The 27830-nt window shown below is 36.6% G+C and overlaps 4 protein-coding genes across 10 annotated transcripts; all 4 read left to right on the forward strand.

Moving 5' to 3' along the window:
- The first annotated feature begins 249 nt into the window (after positions 1-249).
- LOC131669062 (protein diaphanous) lies at positions 250-16986 on the forward strand. Of its 5 annotated transcripts, none has more exons than XM_058943638.1 (15): positions 250-718; positions 1162-1261; positions 6861-7031; positions 7925-8223; positions 8929-9238; positions 10359-10708; positions 11564-11855; positions 12342-12674; positions 12755-12897; positions 12985-13252; positions 13334-13828; positions 13918-14082; positions 14163-14406; positions 15579-15660; positions 15745-16986. In XM_058943638.1, the coding sequence occupies exons 2-15, from the start codon at positions 1226-1228 to the stop codon at positions 15764-15766; spliced, it is 3210 nt and encodes a 1069-aa protein (XP_058799621.1). In that variant the 5' UTR covers positions 250-718; positions 1162-1225; the 3' UTR covers positions 15767-16986. The 5 variants fall into 5 exon arrangements, with proteins under 5 accessions (XP_058799621.1, XP_058799623.1, XP_058799624.1 ...); XM_058943640.1 differs by lacking the exons at positions 250-718; positions 1162-1261 and adding exons at positions 3871-4695; positions 5145-5394; XM_058943641.1 differs by lacking the exons at positions 250-718; positions 1162-1261 and adding exons at positions 3871-4185; positions 5145-5394.
- A 468-nt stretch (positions 16987-17454) lies between these two features.
- On the forward strand, positions 17455-19486 carry LOC131669038 (splicing factor 45). The gene has a single exon (XM_058943605.1). It carries the CDS (start codon positions 18192-18194, stop codon positions 19326-19328), a length of 1137 nt encoding a protein of 378 aa, XP_058799588.1. The 5' UTR covers positions 17455-18191; the 3' UTR covers positions 19329-19486.
- Positions 19487-19850: 364 nt separating this feature from the next.
- Positions 19851-22921, forward strand: LOC131669024 (uncharacterized). Of its 3 annotated transcripts, XM_058943580.1 has the most exons (7): positions 19851-20358; positions 21076-21256; positions 21668-21894; positions 21978-22121; positions 22175-22421; positions 22496-22775; positions 22846-22921. In XM_058943580.1, exons 2-6 carry the CDS (start codon positions 21097-21099, stop codon positions 22741-22743), a joined length of 1026 nt encoding a protein of 341 aa, XP_058799563.1. In that variant the 5' UTR covers positions 19851-20358; positions 21076-21096; the 3' UTR covers positions 22744-22775; positions 22846-22921. The 3 variants fall into 3 exon arrangements, with proteins under 3 accessions (XP_058799563.1, XP_058799565.1, XP_058799564.1); XM_058943582.1 differs by lacking the exon at positions 19851-20358 and having other exon boundaries at positions 21120-21427; XM_058943581.1 differs by lacking the exon at positions 19851-20358 and having other exon boundaries at positions 21171-21256; positions 21352-21894.
- Positions 22922-23362: 441 nt separating this feature from the next.
- Positions 23363-25529, forward strand: LOC131669023 (cytochrome P450 6k1-like). The gene is made up of 5 exons (XM_058943579.1): positions 23363-24348; positions 24421-24651; positions 24763-25040; positions 25112-25301; positions 25372-25529. Exons 1-5 carry the CDS (start codon positions 23697-23699, stop codon positions 25527-25529), a joined length of 1509 nt encoding a protein of 502 aa, XP_058799562.1. The 5' UTR covers positions 23363-23696.
- Positions 25530-27830: the final 2301 nt, after the last annotated feature.

Genomic DNA, 27830 nt, shown 5'->3' on the forward strand with positions numbered 1-27830 from the left:
ATTTTTAAATGTTCCAAAATCACAAAATTACACTTCCATCGAGGAAACAAAATTGCAAATTTGATAAAGATGATAAAAATTGCTTATTTAATCATCAATATCGGAAAATATACTTTAGCGTGAAATTTTTCAAGTACAGGAATCATATAGGAGATGTCGCTAGTGGTTTCGAAAAAATTTCATTGAGGTTATTGAAGCGAGAGGCAAAACTCACGCGCGGCCATCGTCATCTTTCTCTATAGTGATTCGCGGCTGTGGCGCACTACCACATACCACTCCACAAAAATGAACGTTTTTCCGAGTGTCGGTGTGTGCGCTTGCACGAATTTCTAAATTCTAACGGGCTGCTCTCCCAGCCCAGTAGTTGTTTGCACGAGTAGAGCAACATCGGACAATCGGAACACGCGCAGTAGATTTAAGCCCACCTCCTGTAGGGGAAAACTAAACAAGTGCGTGCATGTGTTTATATAAATATGTGTGCGTGAAAACTTTGTATTATAACCGACGACGGTGAGTGATGATGACGATGATGCTCGTGCGTTGAAAATGTATATGTTCGTGTTGTTTTGAATAGTTACGTTACATATTACACGCCCCTCGTGTGCTTCGAAAAGGTAGCGGCTATATTGTGTATATAACCTGCAAATTACGTGTCAGTGTGCTTCTTAATAAAGTCGATACATCTCCTATATACCGTCCCGACGAGAGAAAGAGAGAGGTGAGTGATTCGCGACAAAGATGCTTGAGCGAGAGACGTGCTTTGTTAATTTAGTTTCATTTATAGAGTTTAGATATAAGAGAAAATGAGGTGAGGTGGTAGTCACGTTCATTGGTTATTTGAATTCATCGATCGAAAGAAATGATCAACAAGTGTTAACATACAGTCAATCACATTCGCCTGGATTGTTTATATATATAGTCTTCGACGATTCTTGTCCGTTATACCGTACTGCATTAGCTTTGTAGGCTCTGGAATTTTTAAACTTTTTTTCTTTCTAAATTCAGATCAATATTGATATAGCTTAAAAAAAACATCCACTGGTAGCAATCTGTTGCGCGCTATATTCCGGAGCAATCTTATCTTTCGAGTAGAACAATAAAGTCCGAATTATCGCAGATAAAAGAAACTTGCATTAATTCTTCAATGTGTCCATGTTCCAGGCGAGAGGATGCATCGCAAACGTTTCTGAGTGTGCAGAAATATAAATACAAAACCGAATAAAAAATGGCATACAGAAAGGAGAAGCCTGCTACTGGCTTTGTAAGTTTAACGAAATTTTATTTTATCAATAGTAAACAATGTGCACTGGATATATCATGCAAGAAAAAAATGATTATTCGAAAGCCCGTTATGCGACAATAAATCAGTCGGCACATTTCAAACGCTGAATTATAATTTTATATTGCTCGTGCACTTAGATGTGACAGGATTTTATTAAACAGTGCTGAGATAAGTCTATCTAGTACATGATAATTATACTCATAAATTCTATAGCAATTGCTTTTCTTAGATGTTCTTAACGAATACGAAATACTTGGAGTTAACTTTGCGTAATGAATTATTTTACTTTTTTTTCGTAGTAAAATTGATAAGAAATATCTTGAAATATATATTGAAAAAAAAATAAGGTAAAATTTATTTTCCCAAGTCGATTAAAACCGTTTAATTGAAAATCTGATCCTCCATTCCTCCATGTGGTCACATATTTATGAAGTGTTTGATCACCGCCGAATAAGTAAATTCATACTTAAACGATAGATACGTAGGAACATACTGCATACTCGATTGAAAATCGTAAGTTCATATGTACATACGTTACGTATTCGCCTCGATACGACACTTGGGCGTTAAAACTATGAACTCACGCAATAACAAAAAATTCTTCATGCTCGCCGTGACAGAGATAAGATTGCGATTTATACCTCCTTTCCCGTAATTCATAATATTCCCACTGGTGGTTCGATTCTTTCGAAGCAAAATAGAGATGACGTCAGACCCATGATCTCACAGCACATACGATGCGAAATTGAGATTTAGAAAGTGCTTGTTTCCGAATTCTGTAATCGCTCTCGGCGTAGAATTAGTCAGCGTATGTTGTCTTTAACGAGCTCAACAATGTTGATACTTCGCGCGCGAGAGTTGTATAAGCTGAAGTCGAGTATAATTTACATCTGTATTTGTTATTATAATACCCTAGCGCGATTTTTATTGGGTCAGATTACGCAGTGAGTAGCTTTTTCACTTCACCTCGCACGAAACATTCCAATTCCGTTGCTGTAGTAATTTTCTTGCGAATCCGTGTGAAAATACAACCGCCGCGACTACAAATTACCATAAATTATCCTAGAATCGCTCCTCAATTCCAGACAGAGAATGAAGTCTCTTGGGATTTCAAAGGCTCAAGGCTAAGAATCTGCGCTCTTGTAGATTTAACAGATGAAAATGGACGAGCGGGACGGACTGGATGGCCAGCTGTTAGCGTTACAGCTTATATATCTCATTGGCCTATCTTGCAGGCTTTTCCTGCTGCGGTGGTTTTACCTGTCTACCTGCGTTTTTCGGACACGAACGTTCGCCTCTTGCACTTGCCCGCGCGCTCGTCGTCACGGACTTTGCTCCCACCTACACTTCGCTTTCTCTCTTTTCATTGTGTTTTCAACCTCGTCATTTTTTTGTCGGATGGTTGGAACTCAACATTTTCAGAGGGGATAGACTTTTCATAATTCTGTGCGAGTGCGTTTTTTTTTAAATTGTCTCCGATCGTGAGTTTTTAGACTTGCTTCTTTTTTATTTTTTTTATTTTGTAAGAAATACAATAGAACAAAATTATTCATAGTTTTTTCATTACTACATAATCTTTATTAATGCAAAATGATGTAATTTTATAAGAATCCCATTTTCTATGTTTCATGAAAAATATGTACATTCAAGAAAATCGGTGCAAGGATAAAACTTTGCTTATGAAAGTTATTTTTTCCGAAGCGAGAAGAAACACTCACGCAAAGTTAGAGCTATAACAAATATACGCACGTTATTCGCAAAATAATTAATAACCAAAACCGAAAATTTCCGAAATAAAAATGAAAATGTAGAAATTAAAAGTGAATATTTAGCAGTACTTGAAAAGTAATAAAGTAAACAAAGTCGTTTCGGGAAGCTGCTAGCAGTTGTCTTTCTGTGCTCAGCGATGCGGCTATAATGAGTGAGTATGCTATATTTGCTGCGGAATTAGTTACTGCATAAATCGCAGTTTTTATAAATGCAGTCGCTGTTTTTCCATCCAAGACTGGGATTCTCTTACGATGATTATAATTTTAAATGTAACACGCATGTAGGCGGTCAATAGAAGCAGTTGAAGTAATTATTACCGAGAGAGTCCGATTCACATTTTTTCTTTTCGCGATCGTTATAATCGCACGTAGTGCAACGACGTTCACAATGTTATGTCGAAAAAATCTTGCTTCTCGGCAAATTACACAATTCACCGCCAACTTTCCGCAACGCGTACTTTTATCACTGTCACGCTCGGCTTTTACACAACACTATCGTCGCCCGAAGGAAGCCGACTATCACATTGAAAAAAAAAAAAAAAGAAAAAGAAGCTCGCGTGGCCCGCCGTCAAATGTCAATGGAAGATGCGCGAAAAAGAACGAAGAAAATGCGGAGCGCACCCTCGTCGCGCTTTCACCTGAGCACATCGCGTATACACGTATTCGCAGTTGAGGAGTAGGAGGAACAATGCACGCGTATATACAGAGAGAAGAGAGATACGCGATACGCCGATGACGGCGGACGGGGGCGGCCGAGCGAAAAAACGATCTTTTTCAGTCGCCACTCGGACGCGCGTGCGAGAACGTCCTGCGACCAGACGCTGCTTCGGATTGTTCGGTCGTGCGTGCGCGACGAATTTTACAGGAGAGAGAGAGAGAGAGAGAGAGAGAGAGAGAGAGAGAGAGAGAGAGAGAGAGAGAGAGAAAGCCGAATGTGATAGTGCGTTGGCGGAACGAAAATGCGCGAACACTTTGACGCATCGCTGAGACAGCAGCAGATGTCATGCCACGCTTAGCGTCAAATTCAAGTTCAGAGCCAGTCTTTTTTCCTATCAGTTTTATTTTTTCCCCATTCTCATCGTTTCGCGATCGAGTTTTCACAGACCTTGCATTGCCAGATCGTCACCGTCCAAAGTTGAGTATTGTCGCTGCGTGTGCGTTGTACGTGTGTGCGAGCGAGAGGCAGATTGAGTTAAGTGCTTTGGAATGTAGTATGCGTAAGCTTTTTATCTCGGGGAGACCTTTACTCGAGGATTCGGAATAGGAGCGCACGCGCGAGCGCGACCTTTAGCTCGGGTTGCGTTTGAATTTCAAAGTTTACTTTTTTTTTTTTTGTATCTTACGACAAACCCGAGCTTGCGCAATTTCATCGAAATAATATTCGTCACGCTCAGAGAACCACGTTCGTGTTCGCGCGTGGGTTGGATAAATGAAAAAGGCCACCGTCGTGAGAGCAACAGATAATTTTCATAAAACGAGAAAATCGACCGACGCGAAAAAGTGAATTCGCCGTGAACGCGAAGAGAAAATTGTTTTTTTTGTCCTTCGGATGTGTGCGATCAGTGCTATAAATATCGTTGTTGAATGGATTACCGCACGCCACACGAGTTTTTCCAGGGAGCCATCGGCCTTCTTGTTTAATCGGTAAATTTCGTTTCAGGAAAAACATTTTTTGTTGTTCTTTGCTTTTTGTAATCTTCGCCGTTCGTTCAACTTTCGCACTGCAGGTCGATTGTTTTTTCAACGGATTGTTTGATTCAATTTATCGTACAGTAACTGAATGTGTCACGCCAAGAAAGCTGTGAAAAATCATGATTTTGCTATGAGAAGTGTGAATGATTAAGAAAAATAGATTTGCGAGTAAAAATGTTCGAGCTTGACTTTGAAAAGCACACGTGATGGGAAAGTAAATTTAGAACTGTCAGAGATAAGTGCCATTGTTGAAAATTTTATAACAACGGAAAGCTACATTATCGATTCCCAAGTGCTTCCGCGAAATCATCTCTGATGTCGATCCTCGTCAACTTATCTACTTGCAAAATGACTAACGAACGATATATCATTTTCAATCGGCCGGCTGTTAATTGTTTTAGCAAAGCTGAGATAACGCACGGTTCTTTTCGGATGGAAACTTGAACGCGTACCTTATCACCGATCGTGCAAAACTTGCAACGACAATCCTAATATTCTTCAAAATATAGACAAAGTGTTTGCTTGATCAAACCAGGCGAGCGATAAAAAGAAACTTTGAGTGTCGTTTCGAAATCGGTAGAGACAATGACTGACGATCAGTGAAACAGCAACACGCATCGAGAGACACGCTGCATTATGATTGCCGAATGGGTAAGCCGTGCACCTATCTCTCTCCACTCGCATTCCCTCGGCCGGTTGCCTAATAACGCGGGGTGGCGATTAATTGCTTTGCGCTTAGAGCATCGGCCTACTTTGATTTCTTCTCATTTTTCATTGCGGTGACCTTGCGGCGAAACGAATTTTTTTTTCGGAAAGCGAAGGCAGCGCGAGCTTTACAAGCCGAGCTACTACGTCCTTTCAGCGAACTCGTGGGATTGCGTAATCCGCTAAGTATACGAGTGACTCGCGCGCGATGCGCTTGAAAAATTTCGCAACGCGCGCGGCTTTTCACGGGCGAAAACGGTAGTGCTGCCGCTCGATCGAACGTCGCGAAATTTTTCAAGCGCGTCTCTCCTATTTTCCTGCTTTCCTTTATTTTTTGTTTGTTTGTTTCTAGCTCTCTTTGACAATCGTGAAAATGTTAAGACGACACACCGGTCGGATCTCGTCCCTCGCCAGTCAGAGGCTCGCAATGCGTTCTCCGCGCGAGTCGCGTTAGAGAATGCTTCTCGAACTTTTTGAATGCGCAGTCCGCTCTAATGTGCCTGTTCGCTCGCGAAATAGCAGTTATCGGCCTAAGGTCGCGCACCGCTCGTTTTTCAGTTAGGTGACGTCGCGTTCGAATTCCTAAGTACGCGCATTGTGTGCAAAGTTAATTAAGCGCCGACAATGCAACTCTGGAAACGCGATGGCTTTACGGAGGGGGGGGGGGGGGGCTTGCGAAGGTAACTGAACCTATATTTTCGTCTAACGCTCACGTATTAGGAGATATGAATTTGCCGCGCGTGTGCTACCAATAACCAATGGTCGTAATAGCTTCGCAAACAATAGTCGGAGTCATTATGCACGAGGATTTCGGGCGAAGCGTACTGTCTTATAGGCCACCAGTTCGTCGCTGACTGCCGGCCTGAATATGCGCTGTGTTCTCTGCACTTCTATTTCGTGGGATTTGTTCAAGGTAAAGTTCGGTCGCGAAGGAAAGTGGCAGCGGTTGAGTCATTTTTTCATCGACACGCGATTTTACATAATCCTTCGCGTGTGTTTGTGCGTCGTCAATTATTTTTAGTATAGTTATCGTAACCAAGCTATTTCTGTGCGATCAAGCGCTGGTAAATGATTATTTTAGCGTTACGCGTTTGAAAACTGGAACCCGGTTGCTTCAAGACTAAGCACTCGAAGATGCTGACAGTCACAGAATCGTCTCGTGATTAGTTAGCTGAATACCCGGGACCTTGGCAGTTGTCGCACATCGCGTAATTAAATTGACATTGACGTACAAAGCGAATAAAAATAATAATCAATCTGTATCATCGCTTACGGACTTTGTACTTAAGAATCCGCCCCACCAGCGCTCCGCATGAATAAAACATGCGGCGATTGTCGAAGCTTCATGATACGACATACGTTACGTGCAATCGCAACGACAGCGTGATCGAGTCATTATGGATTTGTTGCAGCTGGACACATGGTTCGGCCGACCAAAGAAGTCAGGCCGCGGCGGTGGCGCCGGGCCGAACACCATGCCAAGGCCTAATTCCGGTGACGACTTCAATGAGATCGAGCAGCAACGATGTATTATCGAGAGGATGGATGAGGAGACGACGAATGACAAGTTTGAGGAACTTTTGGTAATGTTCATTTCGTTTCCGCGCCATCAAGTTATAGTTTTAGCGAACGTTTCCTTTAGTCTTCTTTTCTGTTTGGCGGCATTTTTAAATAATAGAAATACTGAATTTTCCTCTTTCGGGTGGAAAGAATTTTACTTTTTTCACTTGCGTGAAAAAGTAAAAATTGATGCGTTAATTTCATTTTTACTATCTGACGGTTTTTTTATAGAACAAACGGTAATTTTACGTTAGTCGTTTTCGTTAATCATCGAGTGTGTTCCAAGCATACGTCAATAATGAGATTTCGTCAGTTATTAATTATATTCATAAAATATCTCGATTGCTCTAAAGTTTCCGTCTGTCAGGTTTTAAAAATATAAAATCTTCAAGATTTATTAATAATTTCAAAAATTGAATAATGAATAAAATGAATCGAACGTGTGAAGTATCCAGTAACTAAAATACGCGAACAACTTTTGCATAAACCTCAGTTCTAATTTTAAAATTAGATATTAGAAATAAATTTATTTGTAAAGAATGTAATTTTCTTAAATTTCTCAAACTGGAAAAAAAGTAACATTGCAAAATTATTCAAAAATCATTTAACGTTCAGATTTCGTTGAGTCCTGCTGAAGAAAAAAAATTCTTTTTTGAAAAACAATAAATCTACATAAATCATCATTCGAATTCTCGCTTAACTCTATATACTTACGCGAGCACGCGCACAAAAAAAAATAATAAGTGACACTTACTATCGTGCTTTCACCCGTGAAAAAAAAATCACCTGTCGGCTTGGCGCACAAACTGTTTCGCAACAACGCGCCGATGCGATTGTAAATTCATCCGATAAGCATGCACTTTACTCTTTCATCACCGTGCTAATCGTTTGTCTTTGTTATTATTTCTCTATACAGGCAAACATGAACCTGACCGAAGAAAAGAAAGAGCCACTTAGGCAGCAAACCGATCGTCGAAAGAAAGACATGCTGATAATGCATTACAAGGGTAGTCTGCAAGAAGGTCGCACTAAATTTGACAAACCAGCCGATTACATTCAATATTTGTCGCAATCTGATCTCAGCGTCAACAAGATACTCACGTGTATCGAGTCACTTAGGGTTGCACTTACGAATAATCAATTGAGTTGGGTTCAAGAATTCGGCACCAAAGGTCTCAAGCAGGTTTTAGTCATTCTGAACGAGTGTTATAGAAAGTAGGTTTCATGCATGTTTATACGCTTATTAAGTTGTAAATACGTCCTTAATAATAATAAAAATTAGACCTAATTATTTTTTGACAAATGGTTGTTCTCTCGCTGTTCTTTCAGTCGTGCTAATAGATAAATTGCAGCGCATTTGAATCGATGTCGAGTGCAAGTGGGTTTTTTTTTATTATCGCGTTATGCGCTTTTGTGTCTTGTTGATTGAAGCAAATTACTTCGGGCGAAACACTAAAACTTAATATTTTTGAGAATCATTTAGTATATCTCGTAGATTGCTATTGTGATTGAAATGATTAAGTATTCACAAGACGAGTTTATCAACGTCTTATAATGAAGGGAATAATTATTTTAAATAAATTATTATTATTTGTTTACTTTTATTTCAACTAAAAATTGAGTTTTTAAGGTGCCAATTGTATTTCTTAACTCAACATTGTGCAACATCTCTTCTAAATTAAAGTAATTATTTTCCTAATTATGAAAGTCACTGTTAAATTTACAAAGTTTTAAATTACAAGCTCCACGTAGTTACAATAATATTCAAATTTGTAAAACAATTCACGCAAGCTAGAAAATACAGTAGAGAACAAAAGCTTACACAGAAAAAAGCTGTAACCATATTAAAAGCTTTTGAAACGTTTATCGTTTATTCACCACCACTCGTTCTCAAACTTTAATGTCGTTCCTCCTCTACAGTGACAGCCGTTATGACAAGATCCAGTACGAATGCATCCGCTGCCTAAAGGCGATCATGAACAACACAGTAGGCATCAAGGAAATTCTCGCGCATCACGAAGCATTAACGATCGTCGCTAGATCACTCGAACCAAGTAAACCAGCTGTGATGTTCGAAGCGGTTAAACTTCTCGGTGCAGTTTGTCTCATTTCATCTGATAGTCACAAAAAGGTTTTGGATGCGATAACCATGAATGGAGAATTTAATGGTCGAGATCGTTTCATGCCGATTGTCCAAGGGCTAATGAATAAACAGAATGAAAATCTTAGGGTGAGTGATAACGATAATTTTTTCTGTGACAGATTTATGACGTCGATTATTTGTAAAATTATTAGAATGGATTTTCTTATGTTCGAAGGCAGTTCAGGGTGACAAAAAAAATTGTCGTTAACCCGAATTGAAAGTTACGATGTTTTCCAATTGAGTCGTGTATTGCTTGTGACCAAAGTATTTTATCATCGTAAATTTTTAAATAACCCGCCATCGAGTACTAAAGATAAATGGTGAATCATTCGAGTTTGGAATGATTATTTTTCTTAACATTGTCCACGAGCTTATTTCTTTTAACTTTGAAATTTTTGAAAATTTTAAATAACTTTGAGCAGTATATTTCTTACATATCGAACAGTTTTATTTGACTTTGTAGCAGAATAAAAAATAGATCTTCATAAGCTGTGAAGAAATAGAGGTGAGAACGCGACCTTGCGCGGGGCCGCATCGATGCTGTGTCTCGACGCAGCACGTCGTCGACAACGAACGCGACGAATAATTAGTAAAGGTTATTACTTGTAACAAAGTAAATGTCAATCATAACATAATTGTAAATTCCAATAAATAACGCTGTGAAAAGTCATTAAAGGAGGACACATGTTGAAAGGGCAATGCCCCCACTGAGTGGTTGAGAACCGTAGCACACCCGTGGTTACTCAAAGTTACTCAAGTTAATTAAGTAATGTTCGTGCAATTAGTTTAGTCGTTTGTATTATTCAAATAATACCGTTTTTTATTTACTTGTACGCGTCTGACCTTTCTGCTAAATTTGATGACTAATGCGATGAAGAACTGCAATGATTTCCAAACAAAACGTAACAAACAAGCGTCCTTACAAAGGGATATAAAGATTAACAGCATGAGTGCCAAGTTAAGCGTCGTTTGTAAGAAAAATCTCCGTCGTGCACTATCGCGTTAAGAAACGCGAGCACTAAAACTGCATCATCTGGCGTTTCTGTTATCGAGGTCTTTGCGTGCTGCGCTTTTAATGCAGAATCCGGCCGTGCAAGCGATAAGATATCGTCTACTGTTGTTCGTCGTCAACTTTAAGAAACATACTGTCGACGGGTCGCCTTCTCGTTGCAAAAATCTAAATGTCGCCCGTGAAATTATTTTGCAGGTAGTATGTCTCCAATTGATAAACTCGATAATCTCGTCAGCAGAGGAGTTGGATTTCCGATTGCACCTGCGCAACGAGATCATGCGCACGGGATTAGCGGATATTTTGGAGACGCTGGAAGCGGACGACGAGTCAGAAGATCTCAGTCGGCATTTGAAAATCTTCAACGAATTCAAGGACGAGGATTACGAGGAGTTTATGAATAGATTCGATCACGTGAGACTCGAACTGGACGACGTGAACGATTGCTTTGAAGTCGTCAAAAACATGGTGATGGAAACCCCAGCTGAACCTTATTTCCTGTCGATACTGCAACATTTGCTGTTCGTCAGGGACGACGCACTCATCAGGTAAAATTTTTTTACTCATCATCAATAAATTATGAGTATCCTATGGGCCGCGTAAATGTTGAAAGAGGGATGAGAATTTTACAAGCTGACAGGCTACGCTAGCGGCTTAAACTAAAAGATGCCTACCTGAGTGTACTTATCCCCTACTCCGGTCTTTCTCCGCCTCTCGCTTTCTTCTTCCCTCGGCTAAAGACGCGCTCTCTCTGCACTTTTCCTTCAGTAATGTTGTGGACGCTTTCCTATCACCCTCGGACGCTCGCAGTCCAATGTTTTGAACAGTAGTCGTATCTATTTTGTCGCGTAAACACTGTGCGTTGTGTAATGATACTTCGAACTTCTATCCCTTGGGACACTAATCTCGTGTGATATACCTTTGTTTTTCAGTGCGTGCGTGTATGTGTGTGTGTTCGAGTAGTCATCGTCTACGGTCCGCGTCACTTTAATGTTATTCGTTTCACGTGTATTTCGTTTTTGAATTATACCTTATCGCGATGTTTAAGAAAATGCTAAAGAAAACTCATAAGTTATTTAACTTTGCCACGCTTCTCATCAAAGCTGTTAAAACCAATGCGTCTTCTAACAAATTTATGGTCAAAGTGAATATAGTGTTCCCGAAGAACTCGAAGAAACGTACGAATAATAAGAAACATCAGCACTCTGGTATTGTATCGACGAAGAAGAAATCAAAATGGTACCGTGTGATTTTCCTTCGTACCTAGTAAAATGCGCAGAATTTTAAGTAACGATTTGAGAGAGAGAGAGAGAGAGCGAAAGAAAGAAAGAACGTCTATAGGAAGTAAACAAAAACATACCCTTGATATATAAATTTTGACCCAAAATTTTTTGCACTCACAGGCCAGCCTACTACAAACTAATAGAAGAGTGCGTATCGCAAATCGTCCTTCATCGTTCGGGTTGCGATCCAGATTTCAGCGCGACAAAACGTTTTCAAATCGATGTGCAACCATTGATCGAAACTTTGGTCGAGAAATCCAAAGCCGAGGAGGAACATCGTATTGCCGAGATGTCGCAGAAACTCGAGGAGGCTATCGCCAGGAAACAAGAAGCCGAGGCTAAACTGCAACACGCCGAAAATGTCATTCGGGAGCTGGAGCAGGGCACTGGCAAGAGTGCTAGCGGTTTACCAGTGAGTAGATTGGCAATTTTTCTCTTCGAATTTTAAAAGAAATTTGTTGTGCATCGCACAGGTGGCAGATTTGAATATGATGTCAATCGTAGTTTGTCATTCTCATAATTGAAATGGCAGTATAGCCGTACGCATTTATGCTATCAGACGAGTTGCATATATGTGTAACCGTGGATTAGGGAGAGCTGAATTGTTGAAGTTGTTAATACTGACAAATCATTTGGGTAGAACTTATATTTTTATTAATTTTAGTAGACATTTTTAAATTTAATTGATATTAATTTACTTAATATTAAAAATTATTTTTCATTGATTTAATAGAACTCGATCTTTTTTATTAATAACGTTGCATAAATTCTTTATCAGAGTGTCTCAATATAATTTCATGAAATCTACAATTTGCTGTGAGATTACCAAATTGCATTGTCTTAAAAATGTACGTCCTTAATAAATAAACAACAAACTAAATATAATTTCAAACTATAGAAACTCAGCAATGGGCCACCACCACCACCACCACCTCCGATGCCAGGAATGGGAGGTCCACGTGCGCCACCACCTCCACCAATGCCAGGCATGGCTGGACCACCACCACCTCCAATGCCAGGCATGGGTGGTCCACCACCTCCATCTATGCCAGGTGTAGGTGGTCCACCTCCACCACCAATGCCAGGTGGCATGGGTCCACCTCCACCACCGATGTTAGGTGGTATAGGTCCCCCAAGAATGCCTGTGCCAAATAATCCTCTTCCACACGGTTTGAAACCGAAGAAAAAGTGGGAAGTTGAGGGGCCCTTGAAGAGAGCGAATTGGAAGGCGGTAAGTTTGTTGATAGATTATTGATATTTTGCTTACTAAACCTAAATCAAAATGATTTAACGTGTGTATTTTATTTACAGATCTTACCTCACAAGATGACTGAGAAATCGTTTTGGGTAAAGGTGCAAGAAGACAAACTAGCCAGTCCCGAGATATTGAATGGTCTGGCACAGAAATTCTCATCAAAACCAGCAGCGAGAAAGATGGACGACGTTGTTGATAAGTATGTATTTCTAAATTTATTTAAAATGAAAACTGTTTCACGCTTGATCCAGTTCAATAAATTACAACGAAGACATTTGTTTTTCAGATCGGCACCAACAAAGAAGGTCAAAGATTTGAAAGTTTTGGATGGTAAAGCAGCTCAAAACATTCTTATCCTGATCAACGGCACCCTCAAACATATGTCGTATGAGGAAGTTAAAACATGTTTGCTCAGGTGCGAGGGGCCCGTTATCAATGACAATGTCCTTCAAGGTTTGATTCAATACTTGCCACCACCTGATCAGTTAACTAAACTACAGAACTACAAAGATCAGTATGAAGAATTAACGGAAGCTGAACAGTTCTGTATTAAAGTAAGTTGACAGTTTTCATATTTATAATTTCCATAATTATTTTTGAAATTCTATTATTTATTTCCTATTATACAATTACAGGTTTCACAAATCAAAAGGTTACTACCGAGATTAAAGTCATTAAGTTTTAAATTGAAGTTTGAAGAGCTTGTCCAAGACGTCAAACCCGATATTGTAGCCGGTACTGCAGCATGTGAAGAAGTTAAGAATAGTATAAAATTCAAGAAAATCTTGGAGCTTATTTTACTTCTCGGCAATTACATGAACTCAGGATCGAAAAATGGACCGGCGTACGGATTCGAAATTAGTTTTCTTACCAAGCTTACAAGTACAAAGGATATTGAAAACAAAGAAACCTTACTGCACTACCTTGTAGACACAATAGAAAGAAAGTTTCCAGATTGTCTTAGTTTTATTAAAGAATTAGAACATGTTGATAGAGCCAGTAGAGTGTCTATGGAAAATATTCAGAGAACACTTAGGCAAATGGACTCTAATATTCGTAATTTAGAACAAGACCTCGCCAACTCCAAAATTCCACAGAATGACCAAGATAACTTTGCTAAAATTATGACGGTAATTTTTTAATTTAGCTTTTGAATCATTTGAATTATTTTTCTAATAATTTTGTAATGAATTTTTTTGTAATGAATCTACATTTACAGCCATTTACTAAGAAAGCTCGAGAATCGTACGAAATTATGCAAAACATGTTCAAAAAAATGGAAAGCCTATACACAGAAATTTCGGAGTTCTATGCTTTTGACAAGCAGAAGTATACAATTGAAGAATTTTTTGGCGATATCAAAAAGTTCAAGGACGACTTTCTGGTAAAATCCTTTGTCAACTTTCTTTTATATAAAAATTAATATATACTAATCAGTATTTGTCGTAATTTTTTCCAATGCAGCAAGCACAAAAGGAAATAATTAAATTACGGGAAGCTGAAGAGAAGCAGCGTCGAGCGCGGGAAGCTCGTGAAAAGGCAGAGGCCGAGCGAGCAGCACGAGCTGAACGTAAACGAGCCTTGGTCGACATGAATGCACACGAGACTCAGGAAGGTGTGATGGACAGTTTGATGGAGGCATTACAAACAGGTGCTGCATTCAGTCGACCAGATCAACGGCGAAAACGGCAAACACGTGCGGCCGGCGGTAAGTTGAAGAAGACAATGTCGGCGAAAATCAGGACCTGGAGGCTCAAGCGCAGTCTCAAGCAAGCAAACAAGCCGGTCATGAATAATAGTCTTAGAGCTGAATTTGATTCAGTTATTAGTGGGATTCAAGGGTTGGTTGCTGATGTAAATAAGGATGATGAGAAACTTACGGGAGGGGATAATAAAAAGTATAAGAAATTACTTAGTAAGCGTAAGAAAGTGAAAAAAATTGTCAAACCTAGTAAAAAAATAATCGTAGGTAAGAAGACTAAACGAAGTGCTTTTGTCAGACAAGTTATAATTAGACGACGCAAGCGTACCGTAAAAGTACGTAAGTTAGGAGAATATTTAGGTAGTCCACCAAAAGTGAACGCAACATTGCCGATCTTACAATCAACTCCAAACGTACGATTATCTTCCAAGTTTGGTATCTCAATGTCATGTAATAATCTACCAGTGAACGTAGATGAGGCCACTATAGCTGAATTACGATCGCAATTCACAAACGAACAGCAAAAACCTATCGAGAATGAGAATTCAACGAGTTTCGAGAAAAGCGACGATTTGCTATTCAATGACACTCTGTCCGCGAGTAATGGCAGTACATTTATAAAAAGAAATACGCGTAAAATAAAAAGATTATTTAGCTTTAAAAATCGCAAAGACGACTCCGATATAGATGAGGATATGCATAAACAAGCTAAATGGAAACTTTGGAAGGCTACTGGTAAAGTTACAATTAATGCGAAAAAATAGAAATTTGGCTTTTTTACATTATCCATCCATTGCGACTGCGAGAGATTAATTTTTTTTGTACGCGTGACAATTTGTTACAATTATCTTTTTTATGACTGAACTATTATTTAATATATTCTTTTTATTTTACAACACTGTATTTTTTTTAATTCCTTTTTTTTGTATCGTAATGTCTTACATGTTTAATTTAATAGAATACGAAATATACTTATGTGATGAGTTGCGGGAAAAGTGCATGATAGATACGAAAGGGTGGTGAATTGAAAAGATTTATTGTGTAGTTGTGTTGTCTGTTTGCTTGCTTGTAGATTGTGGATGATCCTATCATGATCGATCGTTAAGATTGATTGTCGTAAGAATATAAACATTTCTGTTTGGTTTACGTTTGAATACTAAATATCATATATTTTTCAGCTGAAAGACGAGCACAATTAAACAGAAGTCGCTCACGTACGGGATTAGTTGGGACAGGACTACTAGGAAGAGAATTATCAACGTAAGAATTATTGAAATTTTTACAGTTATATTGCTGTGAAATTTTAAACTCTTGTGTGTAAAGCGCTAAAATTTTGCGTTTTAGAGAGCTACTTAGTTCAGCCTAACGAGAATTCACTGTCGAATAGTGAGGGCTGTGATAAGCCAATGTAAAAAAAGATCATCCATTGTTTTGATAATAAAAAAGTCGTTTGATACGCGAAGGTTGACGCCTTGGAAAATACAAAATGAAGTAATTACGCCGTCCAGACAAATCTATATACTTTCATAGTATAAAGACAAAATCAAGTATTTTTTTACTATCGTTTTTGTCTGTCGTAAGATGTTAAAAACCCGAAGTTGAAGCTGACACGAAAGAGACAACATTTGAATACAACTTGTATGTAACTAGTGTGTAAAGGGGAACACGGAATTGTTGTTCATAGTTAGACGGAAATCTTATAATTCAATACACTGCCACGACTAGTTGTGCTGTAATTTGGATAACTTCATTGTGCCAAACAAACCAAAAATACTGACAAAATGAAAAAAATTTTTTTGGCAAAGTAGAACGTGAGATGAATTTTCTTATTTTATGAAGACATTTGTTGAACGAAAAGACATTATTTGTATGCTGTTTAAAGCATTAGCTTTACGTTAGATATCTTTTGGAGTGAGTGAAAATGGCACTGTTAAGAGGTTCCAAAGACTTTATTATGTATATATTTGAGACATATTCTTCAATATTCACAATTGCGTCTGAATTTTTTTTCAATGGGCCTCAGGAGTTTTTTACATAGTTCTTATGTCCAAGTTTTGAATCATTATGGTTTGGTCGCATTTATAATTTGCCATTTAATGTATCCTTAACCTTGGACGTAGGAATAATCGCGGAAGGAATATTATACATATGTTATGCTTTTTTTACAAATATAAATATTAAAAAGATGCGAAGATATATTTTTTAACGTGTATATACAGAAGAGTAATTTATTTATAACTTGAAGGGAAATATGTCTTGATATATTTTATAAATGAGAGATTAGATTGTTTCTTGACTGCATGAACCTGTCAGACCACAACTGTAATTATATTGTGAATATAGAATTTTAGAGTCAGATTCTGTTATTATATTCTGATGATGCAATGTGTAAAAACATTTATTTATTTTGCATAATTACCATAAGTGAAAGCATAAATAATTAAAAGAGAATATAGGACATTATAAGTTCAATATTGTGGCAAAGTTAAAATAATATGTTTCTACGCACATCAATGGAAACACGATTATATCAAAACAGAAAAGAAGTAATTTGTAAAAATAATAAATAATAAAATTCAACTTTTATTCTTATTCAGTACGTTCAACATTTTCAAGTCCTAATCTTAATAATTTCCTTACAAAGTATGCGTGAGTACGCAGACGGTTCAGTCAATCATAATTTAAGTTGAACTTTAGGCTCTCTCCAGATAAGATCCGTGGGTCAGAAAATCGCACGGTATTTTACCAGCGGATTAGCAATGCACCTACTGTTGCATTGCTCATCAACTATCAGCCCAGCTTAAAGATCCTCAATTAGTCGAATAGTAATCGATTATGAGTAATCGATTAAAAATCGATTTTTGAAAAAATCGAAGTATCGATTATAATATCGATTATATAGATATTTCAATTTGAAATTTTCGCGCTACTTTTGGTTAAGGCGATGAATATCAATACAAAAAGTTATAATTTAATAAACATTATTTTCTAAATATTTTCTTTTACTTGCTCGCATTGATCGGATCCCAAGCGAAGCCTCTAATACATCGGGTACCGTAGACGTATTTAACACAAAATCAAACTAATTGAGATAAACAAGGTTAAAACTTAAATTGTAACTTGTGGAATAAAATAGTGGTATATGACAGAATGGTTATGCTTGAAAAACTTTGATAATGTTCAAATTTATGCGCTGATTTTACTTGATTTTACATCACATCACATACCCGCTACTGTAAGTGCGTTCAATTTAGTCGTACCATATACCGTACTGTTCTGTTCAATTTGCTTGTTTCAGTCATTTTACAGCTTGTCTGCAATCCATTGTTGCAAATAAATATTTTAATTATTTTTAACGGTATGCTCAATTCAATAAGCTTATGTTCAATACTATAAAAACACAAGTTATAAAAAAGCAGCGATGACTGAATAAAACCTTCGATACTAAAGAAATAAGAATCAAATCGATCAATCGCCTATTGAAATAATCGATTCTTGAACGAAATAATCGAGAACTTTATCACTAATCGATTATAATCGGGGATCCCTAGCCCAGCTCAATATTTATGGTAATATTTACACTGCTCGCAGCATCTAAATGACCTAACCTTAAGATCCTTTATTCACAATGGTGGGCTACATCATAATTTTATAACCTAAACCTACAGAACGTTTCTTAGTGTATCATTCGGATTCTGAAATTCGGACTTATATATGGAGCTATTGTAAATCAAAGCGCACATGAACAAAAACAAATTTAAGTTATGTGATATAATTAGTACTTTTTAGAAATGTCTCTGTACGACGATTTTGATAAGCCAGCTCGCACGACAGATAAAGTCGCAGGATGGTCATCAGGTATAAAGTTATTGCAGTCTCAACTTCAGTTGAAGAAAGCTGCAATTCCACAAGGAAAACGAGAGTTAACGAGAAAACAAGCGGTCGTATTAGCACCTGTGATCGATTTGAAGTCGAAGTCTCGCGAAGTTGAGAAAGATGATGATGGATTGAAATTATTTTCCAATACTCTAACTTCACTAGGTTCTGTTAGTGATTTTGATTGGAATGTCACTAATGAGTATGATCCTAACTGGCCTAATGAATATGAAAAGGTGGTTAAAGAGTTGAGGGATATACGAGATCGTGAGCATGATCAAGAAAACGAGCAACGAAAACGTAGTAGGAGAACCGAGTCTCATTTTGATGAGCCTCAACTTTCAAACATTGCTGCAATGAACTCTATTGACAGAGATGAAGAACGTTCGGAACGAGCTACATTCAGAAGCAATGCTGGAGCTGCTATTGCTCCACCACCATCGTTGCAAGAATCTCAAGAACCAGCTCCACTTGCTCCACCACCAACAAAGTCAACTCTCAATCAAGGATATGCTACTTCATCAGTTGCAGCAAAGATAATGGCAAAGTACGGTTTCAAGGAAGGCCAAGGTTTGGGAAAAAAGGAACAAGGTATGTCTGTCGCACTGCAAGTTGAAAAAACAAGTAAAAGAGGAGGCAGAATCGTAAGTGAGAAAGAACAATTGATGCCACCTCCACCACCTGTAAATACATCACCTCCTAGTAGTGCTCAAGTATCAGCTGATGGACCAAGTATTACTGAAATTATGAAGTCTCCTAGTAAAGTAGTTTTGTTGAGAAACATGGTGGGACCTGGTGAAGTTGACGACGATCTTGAACCTGAAGTCAAGGATGAGTGTAATACTAAATATGGTGATGTGACTCGTGTAGTAATCCATGAAGTGCTCAATGCTGTACCAGAGGAGGCTGTCAGGATTTTTGTTGAATTCAAGCGCATTGAGAGTGCTATTAAAGCTGTTGTGGATTTGAATGGACGATTTTTTGGTGGTCGACAAGTCAAAGCTGGATTTTACTCTATTGAAAAACTGAATGATTATCAATTACTAGATTAATTGACTGTACATTTATTTGACTTACACTAAGAGTACAAAAATCCTTTGTATGATTATTTCATCATTATTGATTTACATTTTTCATGTGAATTTGTTTTGATTTCTTTACTATAGTTTAACAGCCTGTAAAATAATATTGTAATAAAAAATTTTTTAAATTAATTTCTTAAAATATTGTTTTAACCTACTCTATTATATAATTATCTAGTGTGAATATCATTTACTCTATAAAATATGATTATCAATATTGATACTTTGACAAGTGATTATTGATTACTTTTCATTATGGCTATTTTTGACAATAGTGTATGTAAATTTATATTCTTTTATCATTAAAAAATTAAGTTTCTTTTAGAAAGAGAGTGAAATAAATTTGTTTTTAAAAAAATATTTAACAAAACGATTTTCAAATTAATGGCAATTAAAAAAAATAGACTTTTTATTTGATTATCATTGCAACAGTATATAATTTCTTGTCAATATATAAATAAAAATTTCGCAGGACAAATGAATAAGAGTAATTTGACTCTGCTAGACAACCTATTTATTACAATTATGAGGTGTATTATAAGTTATTGAATTGATTAAATAGTTCTCCAAAATTTTATTTACCATTATCAACTATTAAATAAAAAAATATAAAACCAAAAAATAAGTAAAATAAAAATAAATAAATTAAAAATAAGTAAAATAAAAATAAATAAATTAAAAATAAGTATAATTTTAATCTACTCTACAAAATAAACATTCACCATTATTACGTTCCTAAACTGTATACATAAAACGAATAAACTCTTGACAGCAAAATTCGAAAACATTTCACAATGTAAAAGTTGCACTTGCGCGGTTACACGTCGGAAAGCTTCGATTTTTACAGCATGCGCATTGCGTCTGTTAGTGGTCACATGCGCTGACGTGCAGTCGAAATGTCTGACTCCTCATTGAAAAATCAAAAGCACCCTGACAATTAGACAAAAAACGAAAGAGTTGAATAGGAGTAAAGAAACAGTTGCCGTTGCTGACAATGAAAGTAAGCTTTTAGATAAGTGCACGGCGGATGTGAGCAGTTGCCTGGCTTTTTCTTTTAAAACTTTGCTCGATATCTTTCTTTTAGGAGAAAAGAGTGAATGAACGTCCTTAGCAGCATATTTGAAGATATTGATTATGCATACAACTCCATCACATATACTGCATTATACTTCTTTACTTTTTCTTATTGAAATTGGATTTTGTACATGTTTTCGTGATCGATAAGATTCAATAAATATTATCTTAGAAAGTTTGAGAGTAAACTTTTTTATTTCATCTCTTTTACCTAGTTCATTATATAGTAATTCATCTATTTCAGCTCACAAAATAGAAAAAAATTGGATCTAAGTTTGAAGACGTGAAAATTGCATTTAGAATGAACCACTAACTTATTATTTTTTCAAAGCACTTACATTTTTTAGACTGCAATGTTTATATGCTACTTTAGATTTGTGAACTACTTATTTTTAGATTTAAGCGTGTATAAAAGTATCTAGTAATAATGCAGAAAAACCTATTTGAAGTTAATGGTAATTTAATTAAAAGCATATATTTAAAAAAAATGATACTTGTACACGAACTCATAGTAAATAGTTTAGTATTTTAATCAATATTTTTTAGCTTAATAGTAACTTTCAAAAAAAGGTAAGATTTATCAATAAAATGTAAAAAATCGTTAAACTATGTTGCAGTATAACAATAATAAATATTTTTACAGGTCGATAATTCGTAAAGAAAAATGGGACCCGACGTAGAAATGAATCAACCGTTAATGATAACAGTATCAAAGAAAAAGAAAGTAAAAAGAAAATCAATCCTAAGTCGTTTTAGTTTCTTCGCGTGTATGAATCTGTGTATGATACTGGCCTTTTTTACCTCAAGCTTGGGCGGATCTAAGGGTTCGTCTTTAAAAAAAAAACAAAAATTGATAAATAATCATTTTCTTACAAATCTCTTTTTCAATCGCTCACCTATATTTGACATTTTTTTCTAGCTTGCGCACAATTTTAGAAAAATAAAGATCATTTTAGCAAGATTACATACGCAAATTTGTTTAGAAAAATGTAAAGGTAGGCTAAAAGTATTATTGTAATTGAAGCTGCTGTAATTTGCTAAAATTCTCAAAGTTCCCTATAGCTGGTAGATGTTGTCCATGTAAACAAAATAAGGCCTTGCGTAGTTAGTTATGAGCATTATTATCAGACATATTTTTTCCTCAGTAGTTGAGCCCAACATGTATATATATTAAAATTTAGGCATATCTTCGATCTTAGATTTGAAACGAATAATAACACATGAACTGGGCGTAGGAATCGTCGATGGAAACTTTGTGATATGGTACATGACAGTGCCGCTGCTGTATCTGGAGGCTGGACTGCGCTGCGGTCACAAGGCCTTCTTCTCCGTCCTGCGCGATGGTTACTTGATCTCCTTTTTAATGTTCTTCATTTACATCTTGATCCCAGCCTTGGCTAAGCTCAGCACCTACTGTCTCGGCAACGCGGGCGTTAACGCTCGGTTGCTCAGCGGAATCGAAGTAATTAATCGCATCGAAAATTCCCGTACGACTATATGCGTTTTCTCATACAATTATGCAATTCCATTTGTTTTTGGCTTTAGGTATTGCACTGCTTACCTCCGCCGTTTAGTACAAGTCTAGCTTTAAGCAGAATATCCCAAGCGGACATTCCCACCAGCGTTGTCACAATTCTGACGTGCCACATCGGAGGACTGCTCATGTCCCCGATATCGCTGTACATACTGGTAACGTACGCCATCTGAGTGCGTCACAGATTGCGCATAAAATGTTGATCTAGCTAGGGGCATCGGTGCCACCTCTGGCCGAGATCGATCTGCGCGAGATCGCCTACAGCGCTCTGGTGCCCCTGGCTATCGGCGTGTCCGTGCGCTGGATTTGGCCCAAAGCCGACGACCCGGACAGACGGACGGACTGGCTGGCGAGAGCGCTGCTTCTGATCACGGCCTACAATCTGTTCTGCGACGCGTTCACCGTCGACGCCGCATCGCTCTGTGCGATCGACATTCTGCTTTGCGTCCTCATCGGTGGGGATACATATACACATATACAACTAATGTGTCGTACAATGTCACCTACACCGTCGCTCTCTCGCTTGCAGCTTTCGTCGGTCAAATCCTGATGACGTGCGTCTGCTGGACACTCTGCAGCGGCTGGCTGGCGCATGACGTCGTGTTGGCGTCGGTCTTCACTTGCACTCACAAGAGCATCGGCTTCGGTGGTTGGCTGATGCGCACGGCCTTTCGAAACACCCTTCACGTTAAGGCGGTTCACCTACCCCTCGCTATTTTGACCGTGGCTCAGTTGCTGTTGGGCAGTCTGATGGCGGGTTGGCTGCGGCACATCTAATGCGGCAGCGCGATGCTTTTTCAATTCACATTGTACGATCGCAATGACATTTTCGATCCTCGTTCGTGAAAAATATATAGACAACTTTTTTTCTCTCGAAAGGTCTTTCATTGCTGTCTCTCCATTGCCATCTCGCTTTCGACTGATTCTCCATTTTCGCGCAATTTTTTTATTTTTCCTCGGAATGGTTTGTGAAAATATCAGAAAATAACAATTCAAATTCTAAAATTCGTTCTTTTTACATTATAGTTTATGCGACAATGGTTTTTGCGCTTAAAGCGTCAACTTCATCGCTAGCTATTATTTCTAGTCTATGCACATTGTAGCTCATATATACTCGATATAGGTCTGGTGTGCCTCTATAACCTCGTTAGTACATCACTTTATATAGTAGGTATAATCTATTGAAATATTACGATATAGCTGGAGATATTAATTATAAATGCGATAATAATTGTTTACAGTCCCAACAATCTCGATTTTAACGTTAATTTATAATTATGTCAAGGACGGCCTGGAAAGTGATTTCTGCGCAGAATTGTAGACAGGCAAATATTTAGAACAAAATAAGAATAAAATCAGAGTTCTTTCTTGACAAAGGCAGATATTTCGTCGCAGCTATAATCAAGTAATTATTCAATACCGAAACTAAAGTTTATAGTTAACGAGTGAATTTATAACTATATAAGACTCTTCTCGAATTATCATACTGATCAAACATTTATTGCGATCAAAGATACGTGCTTCCTTGACGCATATATATATATATAGACGTAATTATCAGCTCGTTATTAAATCGATTTTCAAGAACAAGTACCAACTAACTAATATACATTTGGACGGTTTGCTAAAACTCAACGTTTTATACATATTTTTTTAGTTTTTATAATTCTGTAGTGACGAGCATAGTAAATAAACAAAATAAAAGAAGAAAAAAGTTTGGAATAGAAATTATGATTTGTGACATTTTCACAATTTTGAGCTACTTTTTTTTTATTTTAATCAGTGCTATCGCGTTTTTCTATGTCTACGCAAAATATCAGCAAAAATATTGGAGCAAACGAGGAATATATACTCCGCCGTGTCATTGGCTGTTTGGACACTTTACTGATGCTTTTCTCGCCAAAAGATCATTCCCACAAGCTTTTGCAAATTTACACAACTCGATCGAAGTTGATGCACCGGTAGTTGGAGTTTACGTTTTGCAAAAACCATTCTTGTTGCTCCGAGATCCAGAAGTAATAAAGCACGTGCTGATCAAGGACTTTAATATTTTTAGTAATCGATATTTTGCAGCCAAGAGAAAAACCGACGTGATCGGTTGTAAAAATTTGTTTTCTATTGAAAATCCACACTGGAAATATATTCGCTCGAAACTTTCAGCAGCGTTCACTGCCGGCAAACTCAAGAAATACTTTCCATTCGTACTCGCGTCGGCAGAAAATATGAGAAGTTACTTGAGTTCGCAAATGACCGATGGCCAGAAAGTTACGGTTGAATGTAGGCAACTTTGCGATAAATATACTACGGATGTTATTATAAACTTTGCTTTCGGTGTTCAAACGAACTCGTTTACCAATGCAGCATCAGAAATTTATTTACGAAGTGAGCACAATAACAAATTAACCATTCACTTGGCGTTGCTTGCAAATTTTTAATTAATCGCGCATTTTTTAGCCCGCAAACTATTCGAACTTGATTTAGTACGAGCCATTCAAATTTTCGCCACGTTTTTCTATCCGACAATCAGCGATTATTTGGGAGGTTCTATGCTTGACAAATCTACAGATTATTTCCGACAAATCTTTTGGGAATCTATGAACAAACGAGAAAAGACAGGAATAAAAGTTGGTGATATTATAGACTTGTTGATTGATTTGAAAAATGAAAAGCAAAGTTCGGAATTTGGTGAGTGACTCATCGATTTTCAAATTCAAAAGTGGAAGCCTAAAAATGTTAGAAAATGTAGTCTTATCAGCGACTCGTGAAATTATTCTGCATTGCTTTACTTTCTTACAGTTTTTGAAGGAGATTACCTCGTAGCTCAGTCTGCAGTACTTTTACTAGCGGGAATCGAAACTAGCGCGGTAACTATATCGTTCACTTTGTTAGAACTAGCAAAACACCCAGACATTCAGGCAAGAGTGCGCCAAGAGATTCAAGAAAAATTATCCAACAGTGATTTGAACTATGATATTGTCTTAAAAATGACTTATTTAAACCAAGTTGTATCAGAAACATTAAGATTATATCCTCCAGCTCCATTGATAGACAGAGTTGCTTCGCAAGATTATCAAGTAAATATTATGAAATATCGTATACTATTTTTATTGAGCTGTTCGAAAAAAAAAGGTTCATTAATTTTCAGATACCAGGAACGGAAATAACAATCGATAAAGGTACGGCAGTTTATGCAACTTTAATGGGTTTACATCAAGACCCTCGTTACTATTGTAATCCAACAAAGTATGATCCAGACAGATTTAGCGAAGAACAAAAAAGTAATATCGTACCGTGTACTTATATGCCTTTCGGCGAAGGACCTAGAATATGCATTGGTATGACAATTAAGAATCTAACGTCTAGAGATTATTTAAAATTTTGAGAAACTTTTTTTGGGTTTTTTAGGAATGCGTATTGGACAGATACAAACGCTAACGGGACTCGCTGTGATATTGAATGAGTATGAAGTAACTCTAAATCCTAAGTACAAAAATGAATTGAGCATGCGATCTATGCTCCTTGCTCCGGCAGACGGCATTCGATTATATTTTACAAAATTGTAACAAAAATAACTGTTTTCAAATAAATATTTGTTTTACAAAACTTGAATCTTTTCTTTTTTTTATTTGCTGATACTCATTTTTTGAACAGTAATGTTGTGGCAAATAACTTTTTTTTTCAATTAAAACTATAACAAAGAAGAAATGAATTTTTCAATTGAAATTATAAAATTGTATGCAAAAAATACTTCGAAAATCTTCATTTTTAATATTTAAAATCTTATCTGATTCCAGTTTATTACCATCATCAGAAACAACAAAAACAATTTATCCAAATTTATAAATTTTTGTATAACTATAATCATTGTACGCGTAGGGTAACTTTATGATCACTTTGATATTCTTATGATTCTTCTTCTTTCTGTTTCTTTGGCCAACGATCCTGAAAATAAAGAATAGTAAAAATAAACCAATTGAATGATATCGCATTTTTAAAATAAAATGGGTAAATAAATGAATTTAAAACTGTAATTCCTATAAAGAAATAAAATTTATAATTTATGATAGCAGTTGTATTATAAAATATAAATTAATAATATTTGTCAAATATCAGCTAATCACTATGATCTAAACAAATGTATTAACTTGAATTGTTTCATAATTGAATCATTTATGTGTTTCTCTGTTGTACCAAAACTAATAGATATTAGAATATTCATTGAGAAAATGTTAATAATATTTATAAACCAAGCATTGAAGGATTAGATCAAGTAATATCATAGCCTATATTCTACCTTAGATATTCTACAGTAATATTCATTAGTTTACTGAAGGTTTTTGTAATAATTATGTTTATATAGATCAAGTCTTGATATTAAATGAACAAAATGAAAAGTCTGTAAACACCCTATAACCATGTACATAAAATATAATATATATATATGCACAAAATAGTGCATATATCTTATGCAATATTTTATATCAAAACAAGTTTTTATTGATACCGTTTATACTTGTAAGTTTACAATTTATGAAAATTAAGAAAATAGTTAGGAATTAATGTTATGAAAAAGTATCTTAACTTGCAGAAAACCTGAATAGTTATTTTTAAAATTAGTTAATTTAATAACTAACCACATAACCCTCTGGTAAAGGTCTTCGTGGGTAAGGACCAAAAGCGTCAAACCGACCCCACCACAGATCTGTTGAGAAAGCACCAATCATAAAAGCAAATATAATGGTTTGAACAACGACAGATGTTTCAACCATTGTTGACTTATTTTTAACTATTTTCCAAATATGTAACTACGAGTCGGTCAGTTGCTTCTGTAATTTATTCTGCTACATCCATCGATCCATTTTATGTCTAGGTATACGCTATATTGGCAATACTTATTTACTGTCATAAGACTGCCTATTCTTTTAGCGGCATGCTTTTAAATTTGTAATATGCACTATTATTTTTTAATAATATTTTGAGAATAATTACATAAAATTCGAGGTATTAAAAAGATCAGTTGTGAAAAAAATGTTTAAACAATAGAATTATGATTGATCTATTTTTATTTGAATTAATCGATCCTTTTAGGCCCCCGTCACATATGCGCATACACGCACAAAGCACTAGAAATATTGATGCCAACTACAAAATAGTGAATGTTCCGAACACGGAACATTTAACTTTTATTGTCCTTTATTTATTATGACGAAATATAGTGAATTTTTCGTAGTTGGTATAATCAACACTTTTAGTGATTTGCACGCATGTGTACACGACACACGTTCAATATCAATAATTTTTCGATACTCCGTGCGCAAAGTGCGTCTTTCCCGCACATTCGATAGAAAACGTGCGTTGAAAATCACACTTTCCACACGTCGTATCAAAAAATACGGTACGGCACATGTTAGGGAAAGAGTTTCTCGTCTCGTGTACCTTTCCACCCTCGCCTCGCTCGGGTGTAAACGCCACACGAGACAAGAATCTACTTTCCCGCACTTGTATCGTAATGTGCTATTTTTTCTAGGTGGCAAGGGATACACGCGACGTAATGTACGCGTCGCATGCAGGCACGCGCGTGCGCGTATTTGTGCAAAATGCGTAAACAGTCAGCGGCTGGAGTTTTACACGGCCACATTTTGTAATAAATTTTACTGTTTTCGTGAATATTCTCATTATATATACGTTTTGTTTTGTATTGTACTTTTCATACTAGATGGTAATAATAAATGAATAAAAATATTAATAAGTAACGTTATTGTATCTTTTAAATTAAATTCTCATTACCAATTTTTTAATGAGGAAATCAATTAAGTCGATTTAAAAATCAAAATAATTGTAAATTAATTTATGTTAACAAAAAT

This window comes from Phymastichus coffea, unplaced genomic scaffold (assembly GCF_024137745.1).
Source record: "Phymastichus coffea isolate CEN01 unplaced genomic scaffold, Cenicafe_Pcof_1.1 PCOF00086, whole genome shotgun sequence".
NCBI lineage: Eukaryota > Metazoa > Arthropoda > Insecta > Hymenoptera > Eulophidae > Phymastichus > Phymastichus coffea.

Bases quoted from the DNA above. Each gene is read 5' to 3' on its own strand.
- LOC131669062 (XM_058943637.1), top strand. From the start codon at position 6,317: ATGCGCTGTGTTCTCTGCACTTCTATTTCGTGGGATTTGTTCAAG. The intron at 8,224-8,928 runs GTAGGTTTCATG...CCTCCTCTACAG, and splicing joins CTGAACGAGTGTTATAGAAA to TGACAGCCGTTATGACAAGA. The intron at 13,253-13,333 runs GTAAGTTGACAG...ATACAATTACAG, and splicing joins CTGAACAGTTCTGTATTAAA to GTTTCACAAATCAAAAGGTT.
- LOC131669038 (XM_058943605.1), top strand. From the start codon at position 18,192: ATGTCTCTGTACGACGATTTTGATAAGCCAGCTCGCACGACAGATAAA.
- LOC131669024 (XM_058943580.1), top strand. From the start codon at position 21,097: ATGGGACCCGACGTAGAAATGAATCAACCGTTAATGATAACAGTATCA. The intron at 22,122-22,174 runs GTAACGTACGCC...ATGTTGATCTAG, and splicing joins CGATATCGCTGTACATACTG to CTAGGGGCATCGGTGCCACC. The intron at 22,422-22,495 runs GTGGGGATACAT...TCTCGCTTGCAG, and splicing joins TCTGCTTTGCGTCCTCATCG to CTTTCGTCGGTCAAATCCTG.
- LOC131669023 (XM_058943579.1), top strand. From the start codon at position 23,697: ATGATTTGTGACATTTTCACAATTTTGAGCTACTTTTTTTTTATTTTA. The intron at 24,652-24,762 runs GTGAGTGACTCA...ACTTTCTTACAG, and splicing joins AAAGCAAAGTTCGGAATTTG to TTTTTGAAGGAGATTACCTC. The intron at 25,302-25,371 runs GTATGACAATTA...TGGGTTTTTTAG, and splicing joins AGGACCTAGAATATGCATTG to GAATGCGTATTGGACAGATA.